Here is a 23,596-nt window from a genome sequence, read left to right as displayed (position 1 = left end):
TGGAAAAGCTACTTACCTTGAACTTCTGTTCTCATCTATAAAATGAGTGGGGGCGGGGAGGAAAGAGAGTGTTTTAGTTTCCTATTTGCTGCTATAACAAGTTACTATAAACTTAGTGGCTTAAAGCAACACAAATGTATTCCCTTGAGTTCTGGAGGTCAGAAGTTAAAAATGGATCTGTACGCAGCATTCCTCCAGGAGGCTCTTGGGAGAATCTGTTTCTTGTCTTTTCCAGCTTTTGGAGGCCAGCTTTGGAGGATATCATTCTGTCAACCACAATGGATTCTTAGGTCTCTCTTGTGTCTCTAACATGCCACGAATCTGAAGACACGTTTCTTCCAGTTAGTTAGAGTTTAGCGCTGTACTAGACTCATTAATTTCTTGATAAGTTAGTTTATCCATGAGGATTTCCTCCTCTCAGGTTGTTACTGGGGATTCCAGGGCCTATTGAAATTCAATAATAGAAAGAACCGTGAGCACAAACTTCAGGATTGTTCTGTTTTTAGACTCCCACTGACTGCACTTTGCTAGCGAAAATGTGACGATGCTTCTCTTCTTTTTTTTTTTTTTTTGATTTTCTGCTTTGCCCATTTTGAGAAAAGCCTCAAAGGATTTCATCTGTTTCCCAATAGCCAGGGGGGTAGCCTTTTAAACAGCTTGTTAATTATACTGGTGATTCTGCTGTATGTCCAGTGGTCTTTCCATAAACTCCTGAATGTGTTTCCAGGTCCTTTTGCATAACTTGAAGTAGATGTGTCATTAAGGTCTAGAAGCCAAACAGACAAGGATACTAACCTAGATAATCTCATCTGTAATTGCTACTTAATGTTATGATATTTCACAGAAATTTAGATTGGTATGTATATGGGAGGTATGCTATTTTTCTTTGCCTGCATTCCATCGGGTGATGTCCGCTTTGGGTAACCACCCCTTACAAAGCAGTGAGAAAGCGGGGAGCCTGGCTGGCTCAGTCCAAGGAACATGTGACTTGTGATTTGGGGGTCATGGGTTCGTGCCCCACATTGGGTGTAAAGATTTCTTAAATAAATGCATAAACTTAAAAAAAAAACAAAACCAGCAGTGAGAAATCATCCATAAAATCAACACCCTCCTCCACCCCCCAGTTAAGAGTTGAGGTTACTTTTGACTGTTGAGTCGAAGACATTTACAGTGTGAGTCAAGCATGTCTGTGGCCTGTGTATTGAAGCTTTCTTTCTATTTTGCTTTCTAGATGCACCCCCTGGGCCTATGTAATAACAATGACGAAGAGGACTTGTATGAATATGGCTGGGTAGGAGTAGTGAAGCTGGAACAGCCAGAACTGGACCCAAAACCATGCCTCACTGTCCTGGGCAAGGTAAGCGCCAGGCCCTTTGAATCTCTCTGATTCCGACTGGTGTTCTCTGCTCTCCCATTTCATCAGTTCCTCACATAGGTGGTTACAGAGAAGAGCCATCCCAGCACAGCCGTCTCTCCCAGCTGACCCGTGTGGGGATAAGGACTAAGACATGTCCTGTGGCAGCCCACCGTGGTGCTTCCAAGCTTGGACTGTGACGGAGCCTGCCAGCCTCAGAGTCGGCTCCACCTCTTGTCCACTCTGTGACTTTAGGCAAGTCACTTCCCCTCCAGGAGTCTCAGCTTCTTATCTGTGTAATGGTTTCATAATAGAGATTCACACTACCTTATACCCTTGGGGACAGAGGTGTCAGAACTCTGAGATTTGGGGAATTTAGAAAGGTGTTAAGGCTGTACATACTTTCTATTAAGTAACCCCCAGGAGATCTGGGGCACTCCTTCATGATTAAACACCTCCATATTTGTGTAGCAACCTGTATGGATATTCACATTAAGCGGGATAACTAAAATCTCGTGTTAGTTCAGGGCAACTTTGCCTCTAAATGAGTTCAGGTTCATTAAGTTTTGCTGCCAAGTAAGTTCTGGAAAAACTCCTGGGTTTTTAGAGCTTTTTTGGTTTCAGAATGGCAGATGGCAATTATGGTCCTATATTAGAACTTACCTCAGAGGATGGTTAGGAGGAGAGATGAGATACAAACGACCAGCAGAGTAAGCTTTCAAAACATTTTTGCTGCCATTGGTTGCTGCCATCCCATTTAGAAGCACGAAATGAGAGACTCGTTAGCCAAGAAGGTCAGCTTTATCTCCGGCTGCAGTGTGAAGATAGAAAGAAATTTATTGTGGGAAAACTATCCATCAATGATCTTAAAATATGACAGATGGCCATCTGTTTTAAACTGGATCATTTTGTTAAAGGGAAAGGTTTGAAGAAAGTTATTAGAATTCTAGTTAGAGGAAAGGTGGTATCTCCTAAGGATAGTGTTACTGCCTGAATTTTTTTCTATAATCTCAGAAGGTGCTGTTTAGGTACCATGGGGAGACAGCTGGGGGGCAGGGGAAAAAAACGTCCTGATTCCTGACCTCTTGATGATCCAGGCAGGAGAAGAGAGATGGTTTTGATGCAGGGTATTTTAGGGGGAGCCTTTTCCAGACTCCAAGATGCCCCAGGCAGTGTCTCATGAAAGGCTTTCGGTCCAGGAGACCATTATGGGTCTAAGCTAGGATTTTCATGCCCCTCTTGTCTTCTGAATAGCTTCTTGAGCACTTGTCAAGTTCTCCTGCCCTTTTATAAGGGGGGGGGGGGGGGGGGGGGAACAACCCAGGAATTATTACCTGTCTGGTTTACAGTTCATGAAGTCAAATCAAGGTGTTTTAGGTGACCCAGGCCCTGATACTTCATCGTTTAAATAGTCGGCCAGAGCTGCTTAATGATGCTAGGAGAGCCGCGACCCCTTTGAGAATACTGTAGTGTTTTCCTAGGAGAAATGCCAGCTACATCCAAAGGTTAGGAACACTGCTTTCCTTGTGGGCAGAACACTTCTCCTATAATATTTTCTCCTACACTTAAGCTGCTGCTATGCAGGGCCCAGCAGCTTGACTTAATTTGTTTTGCTCCAGCCCAGTGGAGCTCTGCCTTTGCATCTGTTGTGTCTACAAGTGGGTTGGAACAGTGCTCCCAGGGACACCCCATTGTTCTTCGATGGCTCAGTGCTGTTGAAGTCGCTTGGAGAACCCGCTTGTTACCTTCTCCACCTAGAACAACCATGTAGTGGTTTTACTTGAAGAGGTTTGTATGGTTTGGCCTGCTGGCCTGTGAAGCCAGGGGGAATAAAAACCCTAGACATATATTGAATCATTAAGTACTTCTCAGGTTTATTCATTCACCAAATATTTATTGAATGCCGGGGCCCCGAAGCTAAGTGTGTGGTTCTACCTGCTTGCAAGCAACAGCCCTCCCTCCCCCCGCCACGTCTCTGGTTGGAAAGGCTGTGTGGTGGCCAGGCAGTATTTACACGTGGTTAGTTCCCGAAATTTGACTTAGCACCTGAATAAAATCATTAGCAAAAACGCTTGGGCCAGACAAAGCAAGACAGTTTCGCATTTGTTTAGAGCCTGGGTCTGTAAGGAGGTGTGATGACTCATTCATATCTCTCTCTCTCTCTCTCTCTCTCTCTCTCTCTCTCTCTCTCTCTCTCTCTTTCTCTCTTTCCCTCCCTTTTTTTTTTTCTTTCTACCTTCCTTCCTTCCTCTCTTCATTTCTCATTTTAAAAAATTTTTACTGTTTGGTTTTTTTTGAGAGGGAGAGAGACAGAAGGCGAGCAGGGCGGGGACAGAGAGAGAAGGAGACACAGAATCTGAAGCAGGCTCTAGGCTCCAAGCTGTCAGCACAGAGCCCGACATGAAGCTCGAACTCACAAACTGTGAGATCATGACCTGAGCTGAAGTCGGACACTTAACCGACTGAGCTACCCAGGCTCCCCTTTTCATTTCTTATTTTATTTTATTTTATTTTATTTTATTTTATTTTATTTTATTTTATTTATTTTTTAAATGTTTATTTTTGAGAGATAGACACAGAGTGCAAGCAGGAGAGGGGCAGAGACAGAGAACGAGACACGGAATTCGAAGCAGGCTCCAGGCTCCAAGCTGTCAGCACAGAGGCCAGCGTGGGGCTCAAACTGGGGAATGGCGAGATCATGACCTGAACCAAGGTCGGACACTTAACTGACTGAGCCACCCAGGTGCCCCTTCATTTCTCATTTTAAAGTGTAGTTGTTCTCAGCTTCCCTTTTATTATCTTTGCTAACTGTGCCCTTTTTTTTTTTTTTTTTAAATCCCAAGGGCAGTAGCAAGGGACTAGGATAAAGAAAAGCACAGTGATCCTCATGGGCAGCCCTGTCTCCTGCAGATAGCATGCTTTTCTCTCATTTCTTTGCTCTCAGTGGCTATGGCAAGAAGGCGGTGGGCAGTGGAGAGAAGCACAAAAGGAAGAGATTACAGCCAAGTCAACATGGGGGTGGGAGGAGGGACTCCTCCATATAGATGTTGAGACTTGCTGAAAACCATAGAAGGGAGGACTGTGTCAGGCACTCGGAAGAGCCTGTGGGAGAACAGGGGAGGGCCAGACACAGACCCCTCTCCCTCCCCCAGCCCTTACCCTCATCACCTACCCGCCCACAGAAAATGCCATGGGGCGAAATGTTGAAACAAGAGAGGAATGTCCTAAATTAAAAACCTGTAAATGCCTCTCCAGGAGTTCAAATAAAGTTTCGTTTTAAAAGCAAAAGACATAAACTCATCACCTTGGTTTATTACTGAATGCTTTTGAACTCCTCAGAAGGGAACACTATAAACTCATGAGAGAAAAATGATTTATGATCTTCTCCTTATAATCTTTTCAGTTCTGCAGGAGGCAGGGCAGACAGTGGGATCAGCTAGGGAGGTAGAGTTGGGGTGAGAGGGAGCCCCCTACAAGGATGTAGCCAGCTGAGGCACCAGGCCAGGCCCTGCATCACACCAGACCCAGAACAAATCTCTTGGCTTTCTGAGCCTTTCTCTTTCACTTTGTGTTAAGAGGCTGTTATGGGCTCCTTACTCTTCTAACATTTTGAGCTTCTGTGTCATTTAAAATCTCTTCCCTTGAGATTCTAGTTCGGGGAGGTTCTCTATGCAGCATTGAAGGACAGACTCGGTTTTTAAAATAGAATAAAATTGACATTTCTGAGCAGCTTACTACTAAAAGTAAGGGTCTTCAACCGTCCCCACAGTACAGGAATCTATGCTCATCCCCTGGGCATTTTAAGCCTTCAATTCAAACAGTGTTTATTCAACATCTTCTGGGACTGGCAAGAATTTTGAAGGTTGACTTTACCAGCTTCAGTTCCTATGATCCATCCACGTAACTGAGGGTCTCATGGCAGGAACACAGAGGATGTGTTGGAGTTTCTAACAAAGCCCGCCTGGCCCAGATTCCATAAATGGACACAGAATAAACCTCTCCTCCCCCTCATCCCACCTTGCACTGGACTCTTATGGAGGGTTTTGAAAGACAGAACAGTCAACAGGCATGGACCAGCTCTTTCTGGTACTTAGGAGGACAGCGTGAGGAAATTATGAATTGAGACAAGAAAGGCAGGGAGTTTCGGGTCAAAGAGACCCAGCTCTAGCAGAGCCACCTCAGAGAGGTCACTTCAGTTCTGGGGCCCTTATGCTTGGGGCTCGTGCCTGAGGAGAACATAAAAGCAGCCATCATGTGTTAGGTGCTGGCTCAGCGCTAGGTAGGAGCTTTCTCTGCAGCATCTTTCGTTTTCAGACTGGCTCTGAGATCATGTCCAGATTCCCGTTTTACCATGAGGAAATCAAGTCCCCGAGACATTCTCTACATAACGTAAGAGCAAACAGCTCCCAAGTCGCTGACCTGAGATCTGAGATAAAGACTGTTCTGCCGCCTCACCTATGTTAGTTTCTCCCCTTTGCCCCCTTTTGTCTTCACCAATTTGTAGCTAAAAATCGATGCTTTTCAGGAGTCACTGGCTTAGTTAGGACTGTTGGTTCCACTTAACAGAGACCCAGCTTGAGCTGCGTTTAGCCAAAGGGGATTTGCTCTTGAGGCTCCTGGGTGGCTGCTGCTCTTCTAGAATAGCTGACTCTGGGCTCAGTGCCAGTGGCCCCTCCCCAGGTCTTCTGTATATATCTGCTTTTATTCCTCTCTCTCTCTCTCTCTCTCTCTCTCTCTCCCTCCCTTCCTCCCTCCCTCTCCCTCTCCCTCTCCCTCTCCCTCTCCCTCTCCCTCTCCCTCTCCCTCTCCCTCTCCCTCTCCCTCCCTCTCTCTCCCTCCCTCCCTCCCTCTCTCCACCTGCTTGGTAGGAGACATAGCCCCCCAATATCCCTGGGTCTGACACTGTCTTGTTTTCAAGCCTACAGGATTCTAGAAAAAAGATTTGTCGGCCCATTGTGGACCAGGTGGTCACTTTTAGTCTGGTCGGATGTGATCTGGGGCTGGGAACACACAGAACTTAGCTTCCTGCCCAGCCATGTGTGGGGGGTTAGAGGATGAAATGTTCTCCAGAAGACAGCTGGTGGGGGACAGTGCTAGGCTACTGTCCCTAAGCAGCCCCCTGTAGTCGCCAAGTCATGTATGGGATCGTTAGCTGCTAGGTGATGTCCTCAATTTATCCTGAGTCATTCAGAGAAGCACCAGTTGGAAGGGACTTCTCTGGTCCATGTGTAACATAAAGAGTTCATTCTTCTTGCCCTGAGCTGACCGCCAATCCCTGGTATAGATAGTAATGATGAGGAGGAGCGAGTCTATGGGGCTGGAAGTGGCAGATGGGTTTTAGAGAGAGGGGCTGTGTGAGACAGGGAAAGATGGGGGAACAACCTCCAAGAACAGGGCAGAAAGAAAGGAAGCAAAGAAGTTCTTCAAGGGGCGTTGAAAGTTGCTGGGGAAGGAAGAGGCTTTCAGGTTAAGGACTTTAGTCTTTATTCCCCAGGCTGGTTGGAGGTGGAAGGATCAGGGTGGTGCCCGGACATCAGTTCTCATAAATGCTTTGGTGAGACTCAAGCCAGTGACATTGCTGAGGACACTTCGTGTTTGCCTTCACATTTCCCCAGTCTGTTGGCAGTGTGTATAGAAAAAGGAAGCATTATATCCCTGAAGTGATGGAGCATAGTCCCACCATGGCTGATGACCACTTCTGCTGGGTCCTGGGGGAAAAGCAAACCGTGCATCACGTAAGGCCTGTTATAGAGGAGCCAGGAGCAATTGAGGACAGAGACCAAATCCTTCTTTGTACATGGGGCTCTGCCCAGGAAAAATTCTTACTTATCCTTCTTGCTTTTTTTTTTTTTTTAATTTACATTTATTTTTGAGAAAGAGAGTCAGCACAAGTAGGGGAGGGGCTGAGGAAGATGGAGAGAACCTCAAGCAGGCTCCACGCTCAGCACAGAGCCCTACATGGGGCTCGATTTCACAATCATGAGATCATGACCTGAGCCAAAATCAGGAGTCAGACACTTAACCGACTGAGCCACCCAGGTGCCCCTCTTACTTCTCTTTCAAAGAGCGACTCCTAAAATAGAGAATTCATGATGATGAATGGGTTTTGTTTGGCCAAGCCTCTCTGAACTAGGGCTTGTCTTTCCTGGGCATTGTCTCTCTGGGTTCTCTGGTAAAAGTCAAAGCTGGTAAAATCATAGTGTAGGTGGTAATTTAGCCCACCAGTTCGCACCATGAGGTCAGGGTACCCTTAGGTACCTGGACAGGTGTGGGACAGGTGGTCCCACAAGACCAGAGCTGTTTCATAATAATGCTAAGATGTCACTTGCCGAATCACTCATTCCCTCACAAGCATATGGTAGGGTTCTCCAGAGGCATCATTTTGTGTGATGACTTCTTTGTTCTGTCAGCTAATGGGACATGTACTCATATCTTCTGTGTTTTAAGGATTTCTCAGTTTTAGAGTGTCTGGCTGGCAGTCTGTAGAGCATGCAGGGTGCTCAGTTTGAATCCCAGGTGAATCTCAGGGTGCTGAGTTTGAATCCCATGTTGGGTGTAGAGTTTACTTAAAAATAAATAAATAAGGGCACCTGGGTGGTTCAGTCGATTTAGCGTCTGACTTGGGCTCAGGTCATGATCTCCCGGTTCGTAGTTTGAGCCCCGCATCCAGCTCCCTGCTGTCAGCATGGAGCCTGCGTCAGAGCCTGTGTCTGCCTTTCTCTCCCCTCCCCCCACTGGTGCTCTCTCAAAAATAAGTAAAAACATAAAAAAAAAAGTGTTTCTCAGTTTTAATTCCTAATATGGTGAATATCAATAGATGTCACCCACAGAAACACAAGTTCTTTGGGATTCGTTTTCGAGAATGCGAAAGGAGACCCGAGATTTGAGTGCACATGAGGTCCCCACTCTAAGATAACCTCCTAGAGCTTGGCTGAGGGAAACGCCCTATTAAAAAGTTAGCCAAGATGAGCAGAAACTAGAGAACAGTGCAGGAACTAGAGGTGAATGTGTTGTCAGGAGGTGATTCTCTTCTGCACTATTGGAGTCAAGAGTGTTGGTTCTAGACTTTAAGTAATTTGAGTAAAACTAATGGGTTGCTGTTTCTCATATTTAATAACAAGTAACTGAAAAACGAATTCCAATGGAAAGTCATCAACTAAAAAAGATCTCAGTATCTTTGAGGCTTGCATTGGAATAGAACCTTCAGCCTTAGCCTTCAATGACAGGGCTTAACTAGATAGGCCTTTGCTTAAGGCAAAACCATGTGGGAAGTTGGGTCTGACTGCAGAGCTATTGAAGAGCCTGTAGGCTGGAGGGTGAGGGGGCTTGTCCTTCAGCATGCCCTTCTCATTTGGGTGTTTGGTCACAGATGTGCATGTCCTCAGGTGGGTGCCTGAGTGCCCTGGCCCTTAGGCCAAGCCCAGCTTAGCACTCTTGAGTATGAGATTTCCGTCTCCAGTGGAATGGTGGCACTGAAATCCTGGGTCTGACTTGCTGCGGGAAAGGGGAGAAGGCGGCAGGGTCAGCAGGGTGTCAGAGGCAGCAGGTCGCCATCACAGGCATTGGTGTCAGGGAAGCGCGTGGGGCACTCTGGCGATGGCGCGTTGTGGGCATATCCCTGGGAGCACCCTGTGCTTCAGGACACTTACCTGAGTCAGACCTTCTCAGGGCATGTCTTCTGAGTCCTCTTACCACAGTGGTTCTCAACTGGAGGTGTGGCCTCCCTCCCAGCCCGCCCTGGGGACATTTGGCAAAGCCCTGGGATATTTTTGGTCTTCTGACAAAAGCACCCACAAGGGATTGGGGGTAGGGGTTGGGGTGCTACTGACACACAGTGGGTAGAAGCCAAGGATGCTGCTCAGCAGCCTGCAGTGCACAGGTCGGCATCCCCCCCCCCCCCGACAAAGAATCATCTGGCCTCACGTGTCACTAGTGTCCCAGATGAGACACCCTGTGCTATCATAATGGGCAAGTTTTATCTCCCTAAGAAGACCTTAAATTCCACTTCCTCCTCCCTCATTCCCTTCCCTGCCCCAGTGCCCTCCAGTATAATGACAGGTTCACGGTAGCCTTTTTGTGGTGGGTCCTGGTGAGGTGCGGGTGCAGTGTTCCAGCATGTTCATGTTTCCGAGGGAAGAATAGAGAGAGCCCAGATCTTGAAGCCCTATGCACTAGGTGCAAACGGTAATTCTTCCACTCCGGTAGTAGCTGGAACTAGCTTTAGGCCAGTTAATCTGTCTTTGCCTCCATTTCTCCATATCCCCCCTCTGGCAAGATAGTTGTGATGATTAAAAAATATAATGTATGCCGAGTTTTTGGAATGTGTTCATTCTCCACAAATATCAGTTTCCTTCCTTCTCTAAACTTGCTCTACCAAGCGGATGAAAGCGCTTTTTCTAAGGTGAGCTGAGGTGGGTTTGTTGTTGGAGAGGAAGTTTGGAAGGCTCTTCAGATTTATTTTAGGGAATGCTTGGGTAAATACCTCCCATATTTGGTTAAAAAGGAAAGCAGGAAAGGAACTTAGTAAAAGAAATCAGATCAGGAGGAAAAGATTGGCATGATATGAATGGAAAAAGGAAAGACTCAGGGAATACCACTTTTCTTCTAAGGTCACATGTCTGATGTGAAAGTCACAAACTTTTAATTTGATGCTTTTCTTCTTTACCTAAATCTTCCAGGAACTTCTTAGTTAAAATGCTATATTAAGCACAATACCTTTTTTTTTTTTTTTTTTAAGTTGATCTGAGACATTTTCAGCTATAAAAGGCTAACCAAAACCATTATTTGAAATCCACTGAGAGGCTTAAGGGAGTTTTGAAGATACAGTGGGTGAATAGAACAAATAATTTGTCTCCCAGCCCAAGAAGCACAGGCTGCCAGCCACCTCCCCAGACTGGGGGAAGCCTGGCTCATGGACACTCCTGCTAGCCATTGTCCCCCCGAGTTGAACCAGGTTCTCAGCTGAACAAGGGTCACAAATGAGGCTGCCCCAGGAAACTAGGGATGGTGTTGCAGGCCAGTGGAAAAGCCCATCAAAAATAGCTAATGTCCTTGTCTTCTTTTGAGAGGCCGTTTTGAAGTATAAAAAGTTAGAACCTAACATAGTAAGTCATTATAATATGTATAATACCAGTCCCAAGTCTGGTGACCTGAATCTCTCACACCTGGTAAGCCCCCAAATCCCATCTGCTCTCTTTCCTCTGAGGGGCCTTGCCCATGCCTGGCCATGTGTGTGAATTAACCCAAATAAGCAGCAGTGGGCTGTCAGTCACTTGCATGTGTTTCTGGCCATGTCCACGGGCATTTCACATTTTGGGGGTTATCTTGATAGTGGCTGCATGTAATTGATTTACCGTCTACCAAGCCCCTGGCAAGCCTACCCACCAAGTTTGACCATTGCACGTTTTATTTTATTTTTAAAGTTTATTTATTTTATGAGAGAAAGAGAGAGCACGAGCAGGGGAGGGACAGAGAGAGAGGGAGACAGAAGATCCCAAGTAGGCTCCTTTCTGTCAGCGCAGAGCCTGATGCGGGGCTTGAACCCACAAACGCTGAGATCTTGACCTGAGCCCAAGTCAAGAATCAGACGCTTAACCGACTGAGCCACCCAGGCCATTGCACATTTTAGTGCGCTTCAGTTGCACCTGTGCAGGAGAGTACCACACCCCAACCTGGGCAGAGATCCCCCACTGGGTACAGAGGAACGGGGATGTTGGCAAGATCCGGCTGCTAATCTTGATCACAAGACCGGTTTCATCTGCAGACAAATGCAATTTCTTTTCCTTAATGTGTCTTTTGTGTTTGTTTTCTTTCCCAAAAGCACCATATTTTATTTGATGAAAGGTACCATTTCTGTTTTGGTGATCTTGTTTTCCAAATCCGACATGGGGTTGTGTGTTCTGACTAATGCTTTTTGTGTTCTAAGTTTGAGACAGTCTAAACAATTCCTTTGGGATACTGAAATACTTTAAATTCTGCATCATTTTTGTTAGTTATAAAAATAATGAGTTTCAACACATTCCAGTTGTCCTAAGCACCGCTGGGTAAAATAAAATTCTAGTTAATCTGAAGAACCTGGGCTATTTCTCGGGATGTATAAAGGCACTTGACTTTCACTATTACACATTAACGTAATGCTGATGGATTTTCACAAATGTATCAACTTTTAAATGAACCTCAGAGAAAAGAATGTGAAGCATGCAAGGAACTTCTGTTACCTTGGCTTGATTTTTAGAAACCCAATTTTAAAGTCCTTAGCTAGAAGCTTTCTTTTTCAGCTCTTTGTAAACACAGTAGGTTGGTTTTTAAAAGTGAGTTATTTTCTTAATATTTTTCCTTTTTTCAGAGTTTCAACTGATAGAATCTTAGTTTTTATAACCCCTAATTTTAAAAGTATACCCAAAATTATAGCATTAATTTTTTTAACTATAAAAATTTTTTTGTAACTGTTTTTGTAACTATAACAGAATTTTGTAACTATAACAGAATTTTCTGGTCCTTTTGTCTTTTTTTTTTTTTTTTAGTGTAAACCATCTAATAATTTTTACTACCATTCTTATATTCCCAGTGCCAAGAACAGTGCCTAGCACATTATAGTAGGCACTCAGTAGATGTTTGTTGCGTGAAACAATTAATTGTGGGGAATTTGAAAATAGAAGGGGAAAAAAAAACATCTTTGATTGTCTCCTTTAATACAGGTTACTTGTCAGTTTTAATTTTTTCCCTTCCAGTCTCCTCTGAGCCAGATTTCTAATGTAATTATTGTGAAAGTATACATATCTATTCTGCCTTTTCGAACTTAATAACATATACTAATGATTTTACCAATTTGCTATTATTTTCATAACCTGTAATTTTAATGGCCGCTTCCTGTGACAATAGCCTATATCATGATTTAGTTGACCATTTACCCTAGGGTTCAAGAATTGAATCACTCTGTTTTATTTTTAATCCTTATAAATAAACCAAACTGAAACCTATCTTTATGTAGGATGGGCTTCTTTTTTTTCCTTCTTTTTGAATTATTCCCTTATGGTAATATTCCAAGAGGAGATTACAGATCAAAGGATATGAACATTTTTTATGACTCTTGATGCAAACAGTTACAAATTGCTTTCCAGGAAAGTTCCTCAGTTTACCCTGCCAAAAAAAAAAAAAAGTGAATCATTTTTCACATAAACAATGCAAGTTTTATCAAGAACACATCTTTTTTTAGTAATTCAAACAGTAAACATAGTACTTCATTGTTTTTGTTTGCATGTCCTTGATTATTGGCAAATATTAAACTCTAAGCATTTTTCCATCTGCTAATTAACTTTCCTCCCTTGTGAGTTTTCTATTCCAGTCCCTTGCTCTTTTATAAGAATGGATCTTAATGTAGTTTTTTTTTTTATGGTGATGTATTCATTGCTTGTCATTTGGAGTATTTTTAAACTGGCCCTTTAATTTACTTATCTCTATTTATTTAGCTTTCTTGGCATGCAAGAGTTTAAAATTTTTACATGATTGTGATTCCTTCCTGATTTCTTCTCTTGCTTCTAAACTTAATTATTCTGTTCCCTCTCTTGCAAACTTAGAGTCATTTTTGCCTTTTCTATTTTTTCTGTGATTGCTGTTTTCCTTTTAATGTATCACATCTTTAAATGACTCAAAATTTATTTTGATGTGTAATATCAGGGAGTGGCTAAGTAGAGTCTCTCTCTCTCTCTCTGTCTCTCTCTCTCTCTCTCAAAGTTCTAACAACACCTTTTAAGTTATTTCCTTCATTTTATTTATCTTCCTCCTTGAAAAGAGTAATATACTCTGTTCTCCTGAATTCTATAGTAGGGTCATATCCTGCATTATCTACTGTCAAATAAATTCTTTATCCCATTTTGGGCCAGTGCCACGCTGTTTATTTTATTTATTTATTTATTTGTTTGTTTATTTATTTATTTATTTTTTGGGGGGGGAGCATGCACACAAGTAGGGAGGGAGGGAGGGAGAGGGGGAGAGGAGAGGAGAGGAGAGGAGAGAGAGAGAGAGAGAGAGAGAGAGAGAGAGAGACTCTGAAGCAGGCTCCACACCCAATGCAGAACCAACTGGGGCTCGATATCATGACCTTGAGATCATGACCTGAGCCAAAATCCAGAGCCGAATGCCTAACCCACTGAGCCACCCAGGCGCCCCTGCACATTATTTTCTATTGGCAAATGTGTACTATGGTTAATACCAACTACAAAACCTATTTCAACTTCAAATTGCCCAAGATTGTCTCACCACCAAACTTCCCTACCCATTTCTGTTCTGGAAATATGCATTTAGATGGATTTTGTACAGAAACAGAACAGAAACGACTGATGAGATTGTTCTCACGTGAAGGCTTAACCATTTTTTTAAGTGTACAGTTGTTTTTAGTATATTCATAGAATTGTGCAACCATTACTATCAACTTTTGTATTTTCATGTTCTTTATATACTACAGATCCAAGTCCCTTATCAATGTTTTCATCATCCCCTAAAGAAACCCTTTATCCTTTTGCAGTCATCTCCCTTTCCTTCTGGACGTTTCCCATCAGTGGAATCACACAATATGTGGTCTTTGGTGTCTTTATCGGTGAATAGACATTTAGATTGTTCTAACTCTTTGGTCATTAAGAATCATACTTTTGTGACCATTTGTGTACGAGAGTTTATGTAGACTTAGGTCTTCATTTCTTTCGGGTAAATAACTCAGAGTGGAATTGCTGGGTCATGTGGTAACTCTGTGTTTAACTTTTTGAGGAACTGCCATAGACCGTTTCCCAAAGTGGCCACACATTCTGCGTTATTACCAGCAGTGTGTGATTTCTCCACAGCCTAGCCAGGACTTGTTATTATCTGTCTTTTTGATTACAGTCATCCTAGTGGGTATGAAGTAGTATCTCATTGCGGTCTTGATTCTCATTTCCCTGATGGTGAATGATGTTGAGCATCTTTTCACGTGCTTATTGAAAGTTTGTTTATCTTCTTTGGAGAAGTGTCTATCCAGATCCTTTGCCCATTGTTTAAAAATGGGTAATTTATCTATTATTGAGTTGTGAGAGTTCACTATATATCCTAGATACACATCCCTTATCAGATATATGGTTTCTAGATATTTTCTCCCATTCTGTGGGTTTTCTTTTTACTTTCTTGATGGTGGCCTTTGCTGTGCAAGAGTTTTCACAAAGCCCAGCTGATCTGTTTGGTTTTTGGTTTTTTTGTTTGTTTGTTTTTGTTTTTGTTTTTGTTTTTTTTGTTTTTTTTGTTTTTTTGGTTGCTTATGCTTTTAGTATCCTATCTAAGAAACCGTTGGAAGGAAGGCTCATTGTTTCACTTCATAGTTGTCCTTACTGTGGTATTTTACATGGTCATATACTTAAGGGCCTTCTGGGATTTGTCATAAAGAATTTATTCTCTCTTTCCCTCCTGAAGCTTAAAGTTAGCAGAAGGCCAGGAAGCATTGGTCTCTCTCTGTTGCTGGTCCTGCTTTCCCAGACACTTTGATTTTACCTGGGACATCTAAGCCACAACAGTCTCCACATACCCTATGGCAGCAGCATGATGGTGGGTGGCTAGGCATGTCAGCGATCAGAACTTCAGTTCCAGCTTAATAGCTGAATGGCTGGGTTGAAAATATGGAAAGACCACAGAGCTACTGCCCAGCGTCCTCCTTTTTTGTAGCTAATGATGGTTCTGGAAGACACTGGCCTGCCCCTTCCTGGAATCACAGCAAGTACCCATGAATGGGGATGTTCCTGCAGACCAGCCTTAGGGACCCAGTTCCTTATGGCTTTAAGATTATATTCTGGCAAGCCTAAGTAGGGAAGACAAGACAGTCTGTCAAAACAAAAGTAAGAGAGGTGCCATTTTTGAAATCTACGGAAAGGACGTAGGCGAGTGACAGCTGTCAGTAAGACTCCCACCCTGCTGTGCCTTTGAAAAGATAACAGCTCAGAAGTCCCGTTTTAGAATATTCAGTATCTAGCAAATGTTTCCAAAATAGTTTTCCTCTCAAACGTCTGCTGAGGAGCACCAGACTGAAAATAATTCCTCTCCTGGCTAGGCTCTTGTTCTCAGAAGGGGGTGTAGGTGCCTTTGGGGGTCACTGACCAGGATTCTCTACTCCTAAAAACAGCACCAACAGGCAGTGCAGGGAACCTTCTGTTGAGTTCTACCCATAAAGCACAGTCTATCTGGAAGGTCTGACTTCAGGCCACTCAGCCTTGGCAAGTGCGTGCTTCAGAGAGTGCCTGGCAGGACGGGAGCTGATAGGCGCACGAGGCAAGGGGAGACGCTTGTGCAGCGGCTTCACACTTACTGGAACTGAGACTAGTTACCCAAGTTCTTTTTTGTGATGCCAGAAGCACCAAGAAGAGACCAAAAAAATTTATAGTCATTCTGGGTCATTTACATCATCTGAAATTCATGGAACGCCCTGCAAATACTCTTCATTGTTTGAGCACGACATGTTTCCTGTCATGCAGCCTTCAGTCCTTCTGCTGATATTACTGTGTTGTTGGCTCTTATATCACGATTGCGATTAAAAAAAAACAAAAACCAAAAACAAGCGTAGCTGGCTAACACACAGAATTTTTACTTGGCATGGAAAGGGACTCTTCTTAAAGGTCAAAATTGAATCAGTTTGTTTTGCAAAAGGATTACCTGTGGAATTGCTTTCAACTGTCCAGGCTGCCCCACAGACTGCACCCTACCCTCCCCGCCAACTCCCTGCCAAAGACAAATGCAGTGACACTCATCTCTTAAGAAGCAGTTGTAAGGGGCGCCTGGGTGGCTCAGTTGGTTAAGCGTCCGACTTCGGCCCAGGTCACGATCTCACAGTTGTGAGTTTGAGCCCCGCATCAGGCTCTGTGCTGACAGCTCAGAGCCTGGAGCCTGCTTCGGATTCTGTGCCTCCCCCTCTGTCTGCCCCTCCCCCGCTCACCTCTGTCTCTCTTTCCCTCTCAAAAAGAAATAAACATTAAAAAATTAAAAAAAAAAAAGCGGTTGTATTATTTAAAGCTGCATCTCTTACCAGGCCCCCACCCTCTTCATCCCTCTGTGTGCTCGTCGTCAGTGCTTAGGTTGGGCTGTCTTCCCTGAATAAGAGAAAATAAGAAAATTGCCTGTTTTAGGCAGTGCAGGTGTGTTTCAGAGATTTAGAGTTAAGAAGTCAAGTAAATATTTTGGCAGCCCAACAAAGGTAAGAAAGGGAGAATGCACCTAATGGGCTTCTCAAATTACAGGCCTGTCCAAACACTGTCTTCCTCAAGAGACACTGGTCAGGGCTGGAGGCTGCCTTTGCGGGGCGATGGCAGCAAGGCTCGGCCGAGAAGTGGGCTCGCTTCTGTCTCTGGTCCTGGCTGACCCTGTGCCAGATAGGACACTTGGACTTCGATCCAGCCCCACCCGAGAGTAAAGATATTTGTCAGTAAGTGGGAGATGTTCTCCTCCACAGATCCTAATGATGTTGCTTCCTCTTCTGGCTGAAGAATTCCCAGATAGCTTTTTCTCCCATTTTACTTTATTTTATTTTATTTTGTTTTATTTTTAAGTTTATTTATTTATTTTGAGAGAGAGAGAGAGAGAGAGAGAGAGAGAGAGAGAGAGAGCAGGGGAGGAGCAAAGAGAAAGGGAGAGAGAGAGAATCGCAAGCAGACTCTGCACCAGCAGCCACTGAGCCCAATGTGGGGCTCAAACTCACAAACTGTGAGATCATGACCCGAACCAAAACCAAGAGTCAGATGCTTAACTGACTGAGCCACCCAGGTGCCCCTTTTTCACCCCTTTAAAATTAGAACCCTGAAGAAATGGGGCACAGAATCTCGGACACCTGCTCCAGTGTAACTTCATCCATCTCTAGGCCTGGGAGACAGGCAGTTGTAAAGAGAGGGTCGAGAAGCAGCATGTCTCAGGGCTGCTAGTCTTTTGGGCTCAGGATCTGGGCATCCAAGTGCACCCCAAGCCTGCCAGTCTGGGTGGCTTCCCCGTTGCCTGGTTTAAGAACAGAGACATCCCAGGAGGAGGGAGCTCTGACCTGCTAGTGGCGTGTCTCTGTTCAAGCTGTGCTTTGTGTCTCTTCTAACAGAAGGGCAGACAGAAAAGCTGCCTCTCTTCCTTGCCCTCCCCCAGTGGCTTCCACTGGATCACCTTGGCAGGGCCTCATCCTAGGAGGGCGAGCAGGCGGGCAGGGAGGAGGGAGGAGGGTGGCGGCTGCACTGGCGGCTCCTTTGATCACCTCCCGCCCGGTTTCAGGCCCTGCCGCCAGCAGGCCAGCCAAAGGCCCAGCTCTACTGATCTGATGAGGTGCTGAATAGGACCCGAGGGGCAATGACGGGAGCGGGAAGAAAGCCCCGAATGAAAAGGAAACCCCGTGAACCTGCTCAGCTTCATTGGCCAGATTTTCCTACCAGGGAGCCGCTCAGTTCCTGCCAGCCCGGGCTGCCTGCCCCTCACCCTGCCCCCTCCTGTCTCTGCTTTTCAGACCCTGTGTGTGTTTTGTGTTTGAATCACGGCTGCTCTCCCTGGTTCTCAGGCTGGGAACCCACTGCGCCTGTTTCCATGGTCACTGGGAAGCTCTTAGCGCCATGTGCTTCAAAGGGAACCTTTCCCCTTGCTGCTGCCTGCCCCGGGCGGCCACACAATAAGCGGCTTCTCGGAGCCAGGCCTCTGACCCTTGCTTGCCAGGAGGAAAACCTTGCCTCTGCCGACCGTCGCTGTGTTACTTCACAGAAATACCCCTCAGCAGAGCGCGTGGATGTGCACACACCATGGCCCGTGAGTCTCATATGTGCCCTTGCAGGTTTTGATGGGATATGGAGATTATAGTTTGCTAAGAGTTTGGGAGCCTTTCTGAAATTAAAGAAAAGAGCAAAGCCTATAAAGGAGAAGAGGTGGCCTCATTTGGGGTGGGAGAGGGGGAAAAAAGAGGAAGACTTGGATTGGGACAGGTAGTGGACCCGGACTTCACGTGGGACTTTCTCAGCCAGACTGAGGTCTTTGGGGCCAGCAGAGAATAAAATCGGGGCAGGTGGCACTGGCTTCCTCACCCTGGGGCTGGGTGGTGAGGGTATGTGTCCCCGTTTCCTGGGCCACAGATGCCTGAGGAGTGGCCCACTGGGCTTGAAGTTGGTTTTTGCTTGTTCATTGAACGGCGCAAAGGAATGAAGCTCCTCACATGTGACTGGAGAGAAAGAATCAGTGGTTTCGTGATGGTGGGGTGCTGCTGCATGATGATGCAGGAATTCAAAGGTGAATATTCTCTGAAGAGCTTATATTTTAGACGCCAGGCCAGCCCCCCTCACTTGGAGCTCAGGATGTTCAGTTCTGCCTTGGGCTTACTGAACCACAGAGAGCATGGGTGGGAAACTGGATGTTTCTCGAACTCTCAGTTTCCTGCCAATCTTCACCTTTTGTAATATTTTGGTCATATGCCCTCTTTTTCTTTTGCTCATTTTCCCCATCTGCAAAAACTCTGTTTCTTTCCTTTTTACAGAACTATCTGAAATTGTACCTCTCCCACTTGAGTGCTCAGACGACGAGGAAGGGCGTACGAGGATGGCACAATTTCTCTGTGTTCAAAAATGTCATCACTACCATGTCCTGGTTTGGTGGGCAGAGTCCATGCTCCAAATTGTATTGTTACCAGTGGGAGCTGAAGACCCTGAACTATTCAGAGACTGGCTAGGGCCCCACAGCCACACGTTGGTTGTGGAATCCTGAGTCTGCTGATAGCTAGTGCTCTTCCTGGAAGTGATGGCTTCTCTTATTCCATGTTCTAAACTAACTCCTCCAGATTCTTTATCTGACCTGACATGCAGAAATTAATGGTCGCATGATTTACTTTGGCTCTTTTAGGTGTCAGGCGCATGTCTTGAAGAAACTAGGAAAGAGGGTTTACGATCTGGATTCATTTGAACCTTTTGAGTTTCAGGTCTTTCTTTTCTCCCCAGTGTCTAACCTGAACCCTGTCTAACTTGAACATGGCTCTTCAAGGCTAAAAAAAATGAGTACCCCTTTCTTTCTGTGTGTCCTCTGGACAAAACTAAATGGGGAGGGGCATGGGATGGACTGGGTGCCATCAAGATCCATGTGGGTGAAGAGTGCCTTGGTGATGGCCCTGGACTTGCATTTAGTGGTTCTTTGGAAGAAGGCTGTTGGTTTTTCATCAGTTACGCCAGTGGCTATTCTTGTTGGCAGCTTTACTAGAAGGATTAAGAAGTCGGATGCCTCTCACCACTTGTAATTGATTCTCCAACTGAGTTCTGTTGTTTGTCCAATTGAGTTCTGTGGCTGTGATTATCTAGATGGTCAATCTTTTTTGTTAACCAAGAAAGTGTATTCAGTTGTTGAGCTATAGGGTTTGTAATTTAAAGTATGAGTATGTAGGTGATGTTAAATTTACCTGCTATTTCAGAAGTACAGCTACCTAAACACTTCTTTGCCCTGGTTGTCCTGGTCCCTTCATGTTCAGCAAGCAGCTGTGGCGTGTCCACAGTGCTCCACCCACCCTTTTAGGCACGGCAAGGCCATCACGGGGACAGAACCCGGATGGACTCCCCTCAGGTCTTGGCTTAGACATCACTTTCTCCCAGATTTCTTTCTGGACCAGTAGGGCGTTAGTGGGGAAGGCTTCTAAGAAGAGATGAAACAGAACCTTCAAGAACGGATGGGTTTGGGGTAAGGAAAGGATGGGTAGGAAATCACAAATGCAGGGCTAACAGGAACAGGAATAACGTATGGTGTATCCCAGGGCCAGTCAGAAAGAGTGGCCTCATGGTTTTAGCAGGCAGAAGACCCCCTTGGCAGACTCCCTTGGCCTCATGGTTTTAGCAGTCCTCATGGTTTTAGCAGACAGAAGACCCCCTTGGCAGAGAAGGCATTTCCAGGGAGTCTTTCAAGAGGTGTGCAGAATAGGAGCGTTCAGTGGAGGGGAGGGGAGCATGTTCCCAGCAGAGGGAACAGGACGTACTGAGATCTAGAAGTAGATCACCAGTTTGGACATTTCTGTGATATTGTCATATTTTGCTGTTCGATGGCCATTTAAGTGAAAGAGAGGGATAAAACCTAGTGTTATTAGAGAAATTAAAATGTGAAATCTGAGAGAATTTTTACAGGAATGAGCTAAAGTTGGTACTTGGTAGAACTTGCCTAGTCAACATGAAACATAAACAGGACTCTAATTTTCCTTTGTGTGTTAATTCTTTTCATCCTGCATCCTACCCGCCCCCCCCCCCCCGCCAAATTATGATTCAGTATAGATAACGAAAAGTTACCATTTTAACCATTTCTTTAAAAAAAATTTTTTTTTTAATGTTTATTTATTTTTGAGAGAGACAGAGACAGAATGCAAGTGGGTTAGGGGCAGAGAGAGAGGGAGACACAGAATCGGAAGCAGGCTCAAACTCACGAGCCATGAGATCATGACCTGAGCCAAAGTTGGACGGCCAACCAACTGAGCTACCCAGGCGCCCCTTAACCATTTCTAAGTGTACAATTCTGTGGCATTAAGTATATTCATGTTGTTGTGCAACTATCACCACCATCCATCTCCTGAATTTTTTATCTTCTCCACCTGAAACTGCCCCCTTACACACACTAACTCCCCATTCCTCCTCCTGCAGCCCCTGGCACCCACTGTTCTCCTTTCTGTCTCTCTGAATTTGACTACTGTAGGTATCTCATCTAAGTGGAGTGGAATCATATAAAGGGGCACCTGGGTGGCTCAATTGGTTAAGCGACCAACTTCAGCTCAGGTCATGATCTCACGGTCCATGAGTTCAGGCCCCATGTCGGTCTCTGTGCTGACAGCTCAGAGCCTGGAGCCTGCTTCGGATTCTGTGTCTCCTGTTCTCTCTGCCCCTCCCCTGCTCCTACTCTGTCTCTCTTTCTCTCTGTGAAAAATAAACATTAAAAAAAATTTTTTTTAAGTGGAATCATGTATTTGTCCTTGTGTATGCTTTTCACTTAGCACAATGTCTTCAAGATTCACCCATGCTATAGCATGTATCAGAATTTCCTTTTTATGCTTGGATAATAGTCCGTTGTATGTATATACCACATTTGTTTCTGCTTTCATTCTTCGAGGGACATCTGAGTGGTTTCCACCTTTTATGACGGTGGACTTAGGTATACACATGTCTCTTCAAGGCCCTACTTTGAATATAGACCCAGAATCGGAATTGCTGGATCATATGGTAATTCCATGCTTGATGCATTGAAGAATCACCACACCATTTTCCACAAGAGTTGCACCATTTTACATTCCCACCAGCAATATACAAGGGTTTCAGTTTCTCCACATCCTATCAGCACTTATTGTTGTCTGAGTCTTTTGTTTTTAATAATCGCCATCTTAAGGGGATGAGGTGTTTTCTCCTTGAAGTTTGATTTGCATTTTCCTAATGACTGATGATGCTGAGCATATTTTCATGTGCTCATTGGCTATTTGTATAACTTCTGCAGAGAAGAACTATTCAGGTCCTTTGCCCATTTTTTAATCCAGTTGTTTGTTTTGTTGTTGTTGAGTTGTAGGAGTTCTTTATGTATTCTAGGTATTAATCCCTTTTTTGCTATATGATTTGCAGATATTTTCGCCTATTTTGTGAGTCCCCTTTCACTCTGGTAGTATCTTTTAATTAAAGCAAAAGTTTTTAATCTTGAGGAAACCCACTTTCTGTGTTTTTTCTTCTTTTGTTGCCTGTGCCTTTGGTGTCTCTTCTCTTTTTTGTGCTTGCTCCTTAATTCATCATCATGTAACATTTTTTACACATAGAAGGTTATACAAACATATCTTGCTACTCAGCCTTGGTTCGTGATTTACTCTTGTCCTGTGAATTCCAGAAGGGAACAGAAATCTTGCTTCTTGGGCCAGACTCTTGATGTGTGTGTTAGAAGATGTGCAGTTGTAGATACAGAGAATTGATAGGAACTGCACAGAAGGTGCCCTAGGCTGGCCGCAGGGGTCCAGCAAGCTGGCTACACTATTCTGTGGTGAACCTCTTGCAAATGGGGATCTCCTGTCCGCCTCCATGGCCAGCTGCCACCAGCCCCACGGTGTGAATGGCAAGGAAGTGGGGGCTGGCGGCTGGCTGGACTCCAGGATGCAGCCTTTGCTGGCGGAGAACCAAGACGGAGGGGGAAAAACACTCTTGTGTATGAGAGAAATAATGCTAGCTCCAAAACCTATAATTCCCAAGTTTAAAAAAAAAAAAGAAAGAAAGAAAGAAAGAAAAAGAGAAAGAAAAAAGATTTCTCAACTAAACTGTGCTTTTATCTTTGGGTTCTGAATGGGAGATTGTTCACACAGCTAAGCTGGCTGCAGAAGCCAGGCCAGTTAAAACAATATGCAGGCAGCTCTACTCCAAGTAACCAGAAACTGTTGGCTCAGAGGAGCCCGAACCGAGGAACCAACCTGCTGGGAGAGGTTTTCCAAGTAACTCCAAGCAACGGCCTGAATGTAAATCCTCCTGCTGGGGAATGGCACTTTGGCAAATGAAGACCCTAATTAGAGATGGAAGGGTTTCTATTTTGTTTTTCTTTAATCCTTACCCTGGGGCCTTTGCAGGGCCGCCATGTCTCTGCTTGTGTGCAAAGAAATTTCCAGCTTCTCTTTGTAACAAGATCCTCTTTTGGGAAAGAAGCAACAAGCCGACAATGTGGGCCCACCACAGCCGGGGGACCCTGCCACCAGCTTAACCCAAAACAAAGAGCTTGGTCTGGGCCTGAGAGGCTGGGTCACCTGGATTGGCCGGTCTTTGAAGTTGTTGGCCAAGTTGGATCTCGTACTGCCCCCACCCCCACCTCCCACCCCATGAGACTCTTAAATCCATGCTTAGACTGCACATGAAGTTTCTTAAGTCCCAGAGGAGAACAGAAGTGTGAACAAAATGCAAAGCAGTTAAGGGAGAAGGGCAGCTCTGAGGCACCAAGGCCAAGGTCAGATTTGAAATGGGTGGCGGGTGCCTCTTATCTCTTCTGCCTTCCACATGTTCCTTTTCCTCGTTTGATCTAGGCAGTGAAGTGGAGGGGCCATGCTCTTTTTCAAACTGATCACCTGTCAGTTCCCCAGATATCCACAAGCATCACATATGTGGAGGACCTGCGTGCACCAGTTCAGTGTAGTTTAGCTTTGTTGTTGGGTTATCATTGACTTGCCCAGGTACCCTTTCAAGGGCTTAGAACTGATGCTCTCGCTCTTTTTGATTGCTCTTTGGTCCTAGAAAGGCAAGTGAGCAGTGTTCT

At 44.9% G+C, this 23,596-nt stretch overlaps 1 protein-coding gene across 2 annotated transcripts in view; it reads left to right on the top strand.

The window, feature by feature from the left end:
- The window catches only part of ZNRF3 (zinc and ring finger 3), a 152,719-nt gene that overhangs the window by 93,483 nt on the left and 35,640 nt on the right, over positions 1-23,596 (top strand). For both annotated transcript variants that reach the window (XM_042963071.1, XM_042963072.1), the window contains one exon: positions 1,232-1,357. In XM_042963071.1, the coding sequence (XP_042819005.1) occupies positions 1,232-1,357 (126 nt within the window). The remainder of the gene's footprint in view (positions 1-1,231; positions 1,358-23,596) is intronic.

Source organism: Panthera tigris, chromosome D3 (assembly GCF_018350195.1).
Source record: "Panthera tigris isolate Pti1 chromosome D3, P.tigris_Pti1_mat1.1, whole genome shotgun sequence".
NCBI lineage: Eukaryota > Metazoa > Chordata > Mammalia > Carnivora > Felidae > Panthera > Panthera tigris.
This window is presented reverse-complemented; position numbering and strand designations above follow the sequence as displayed.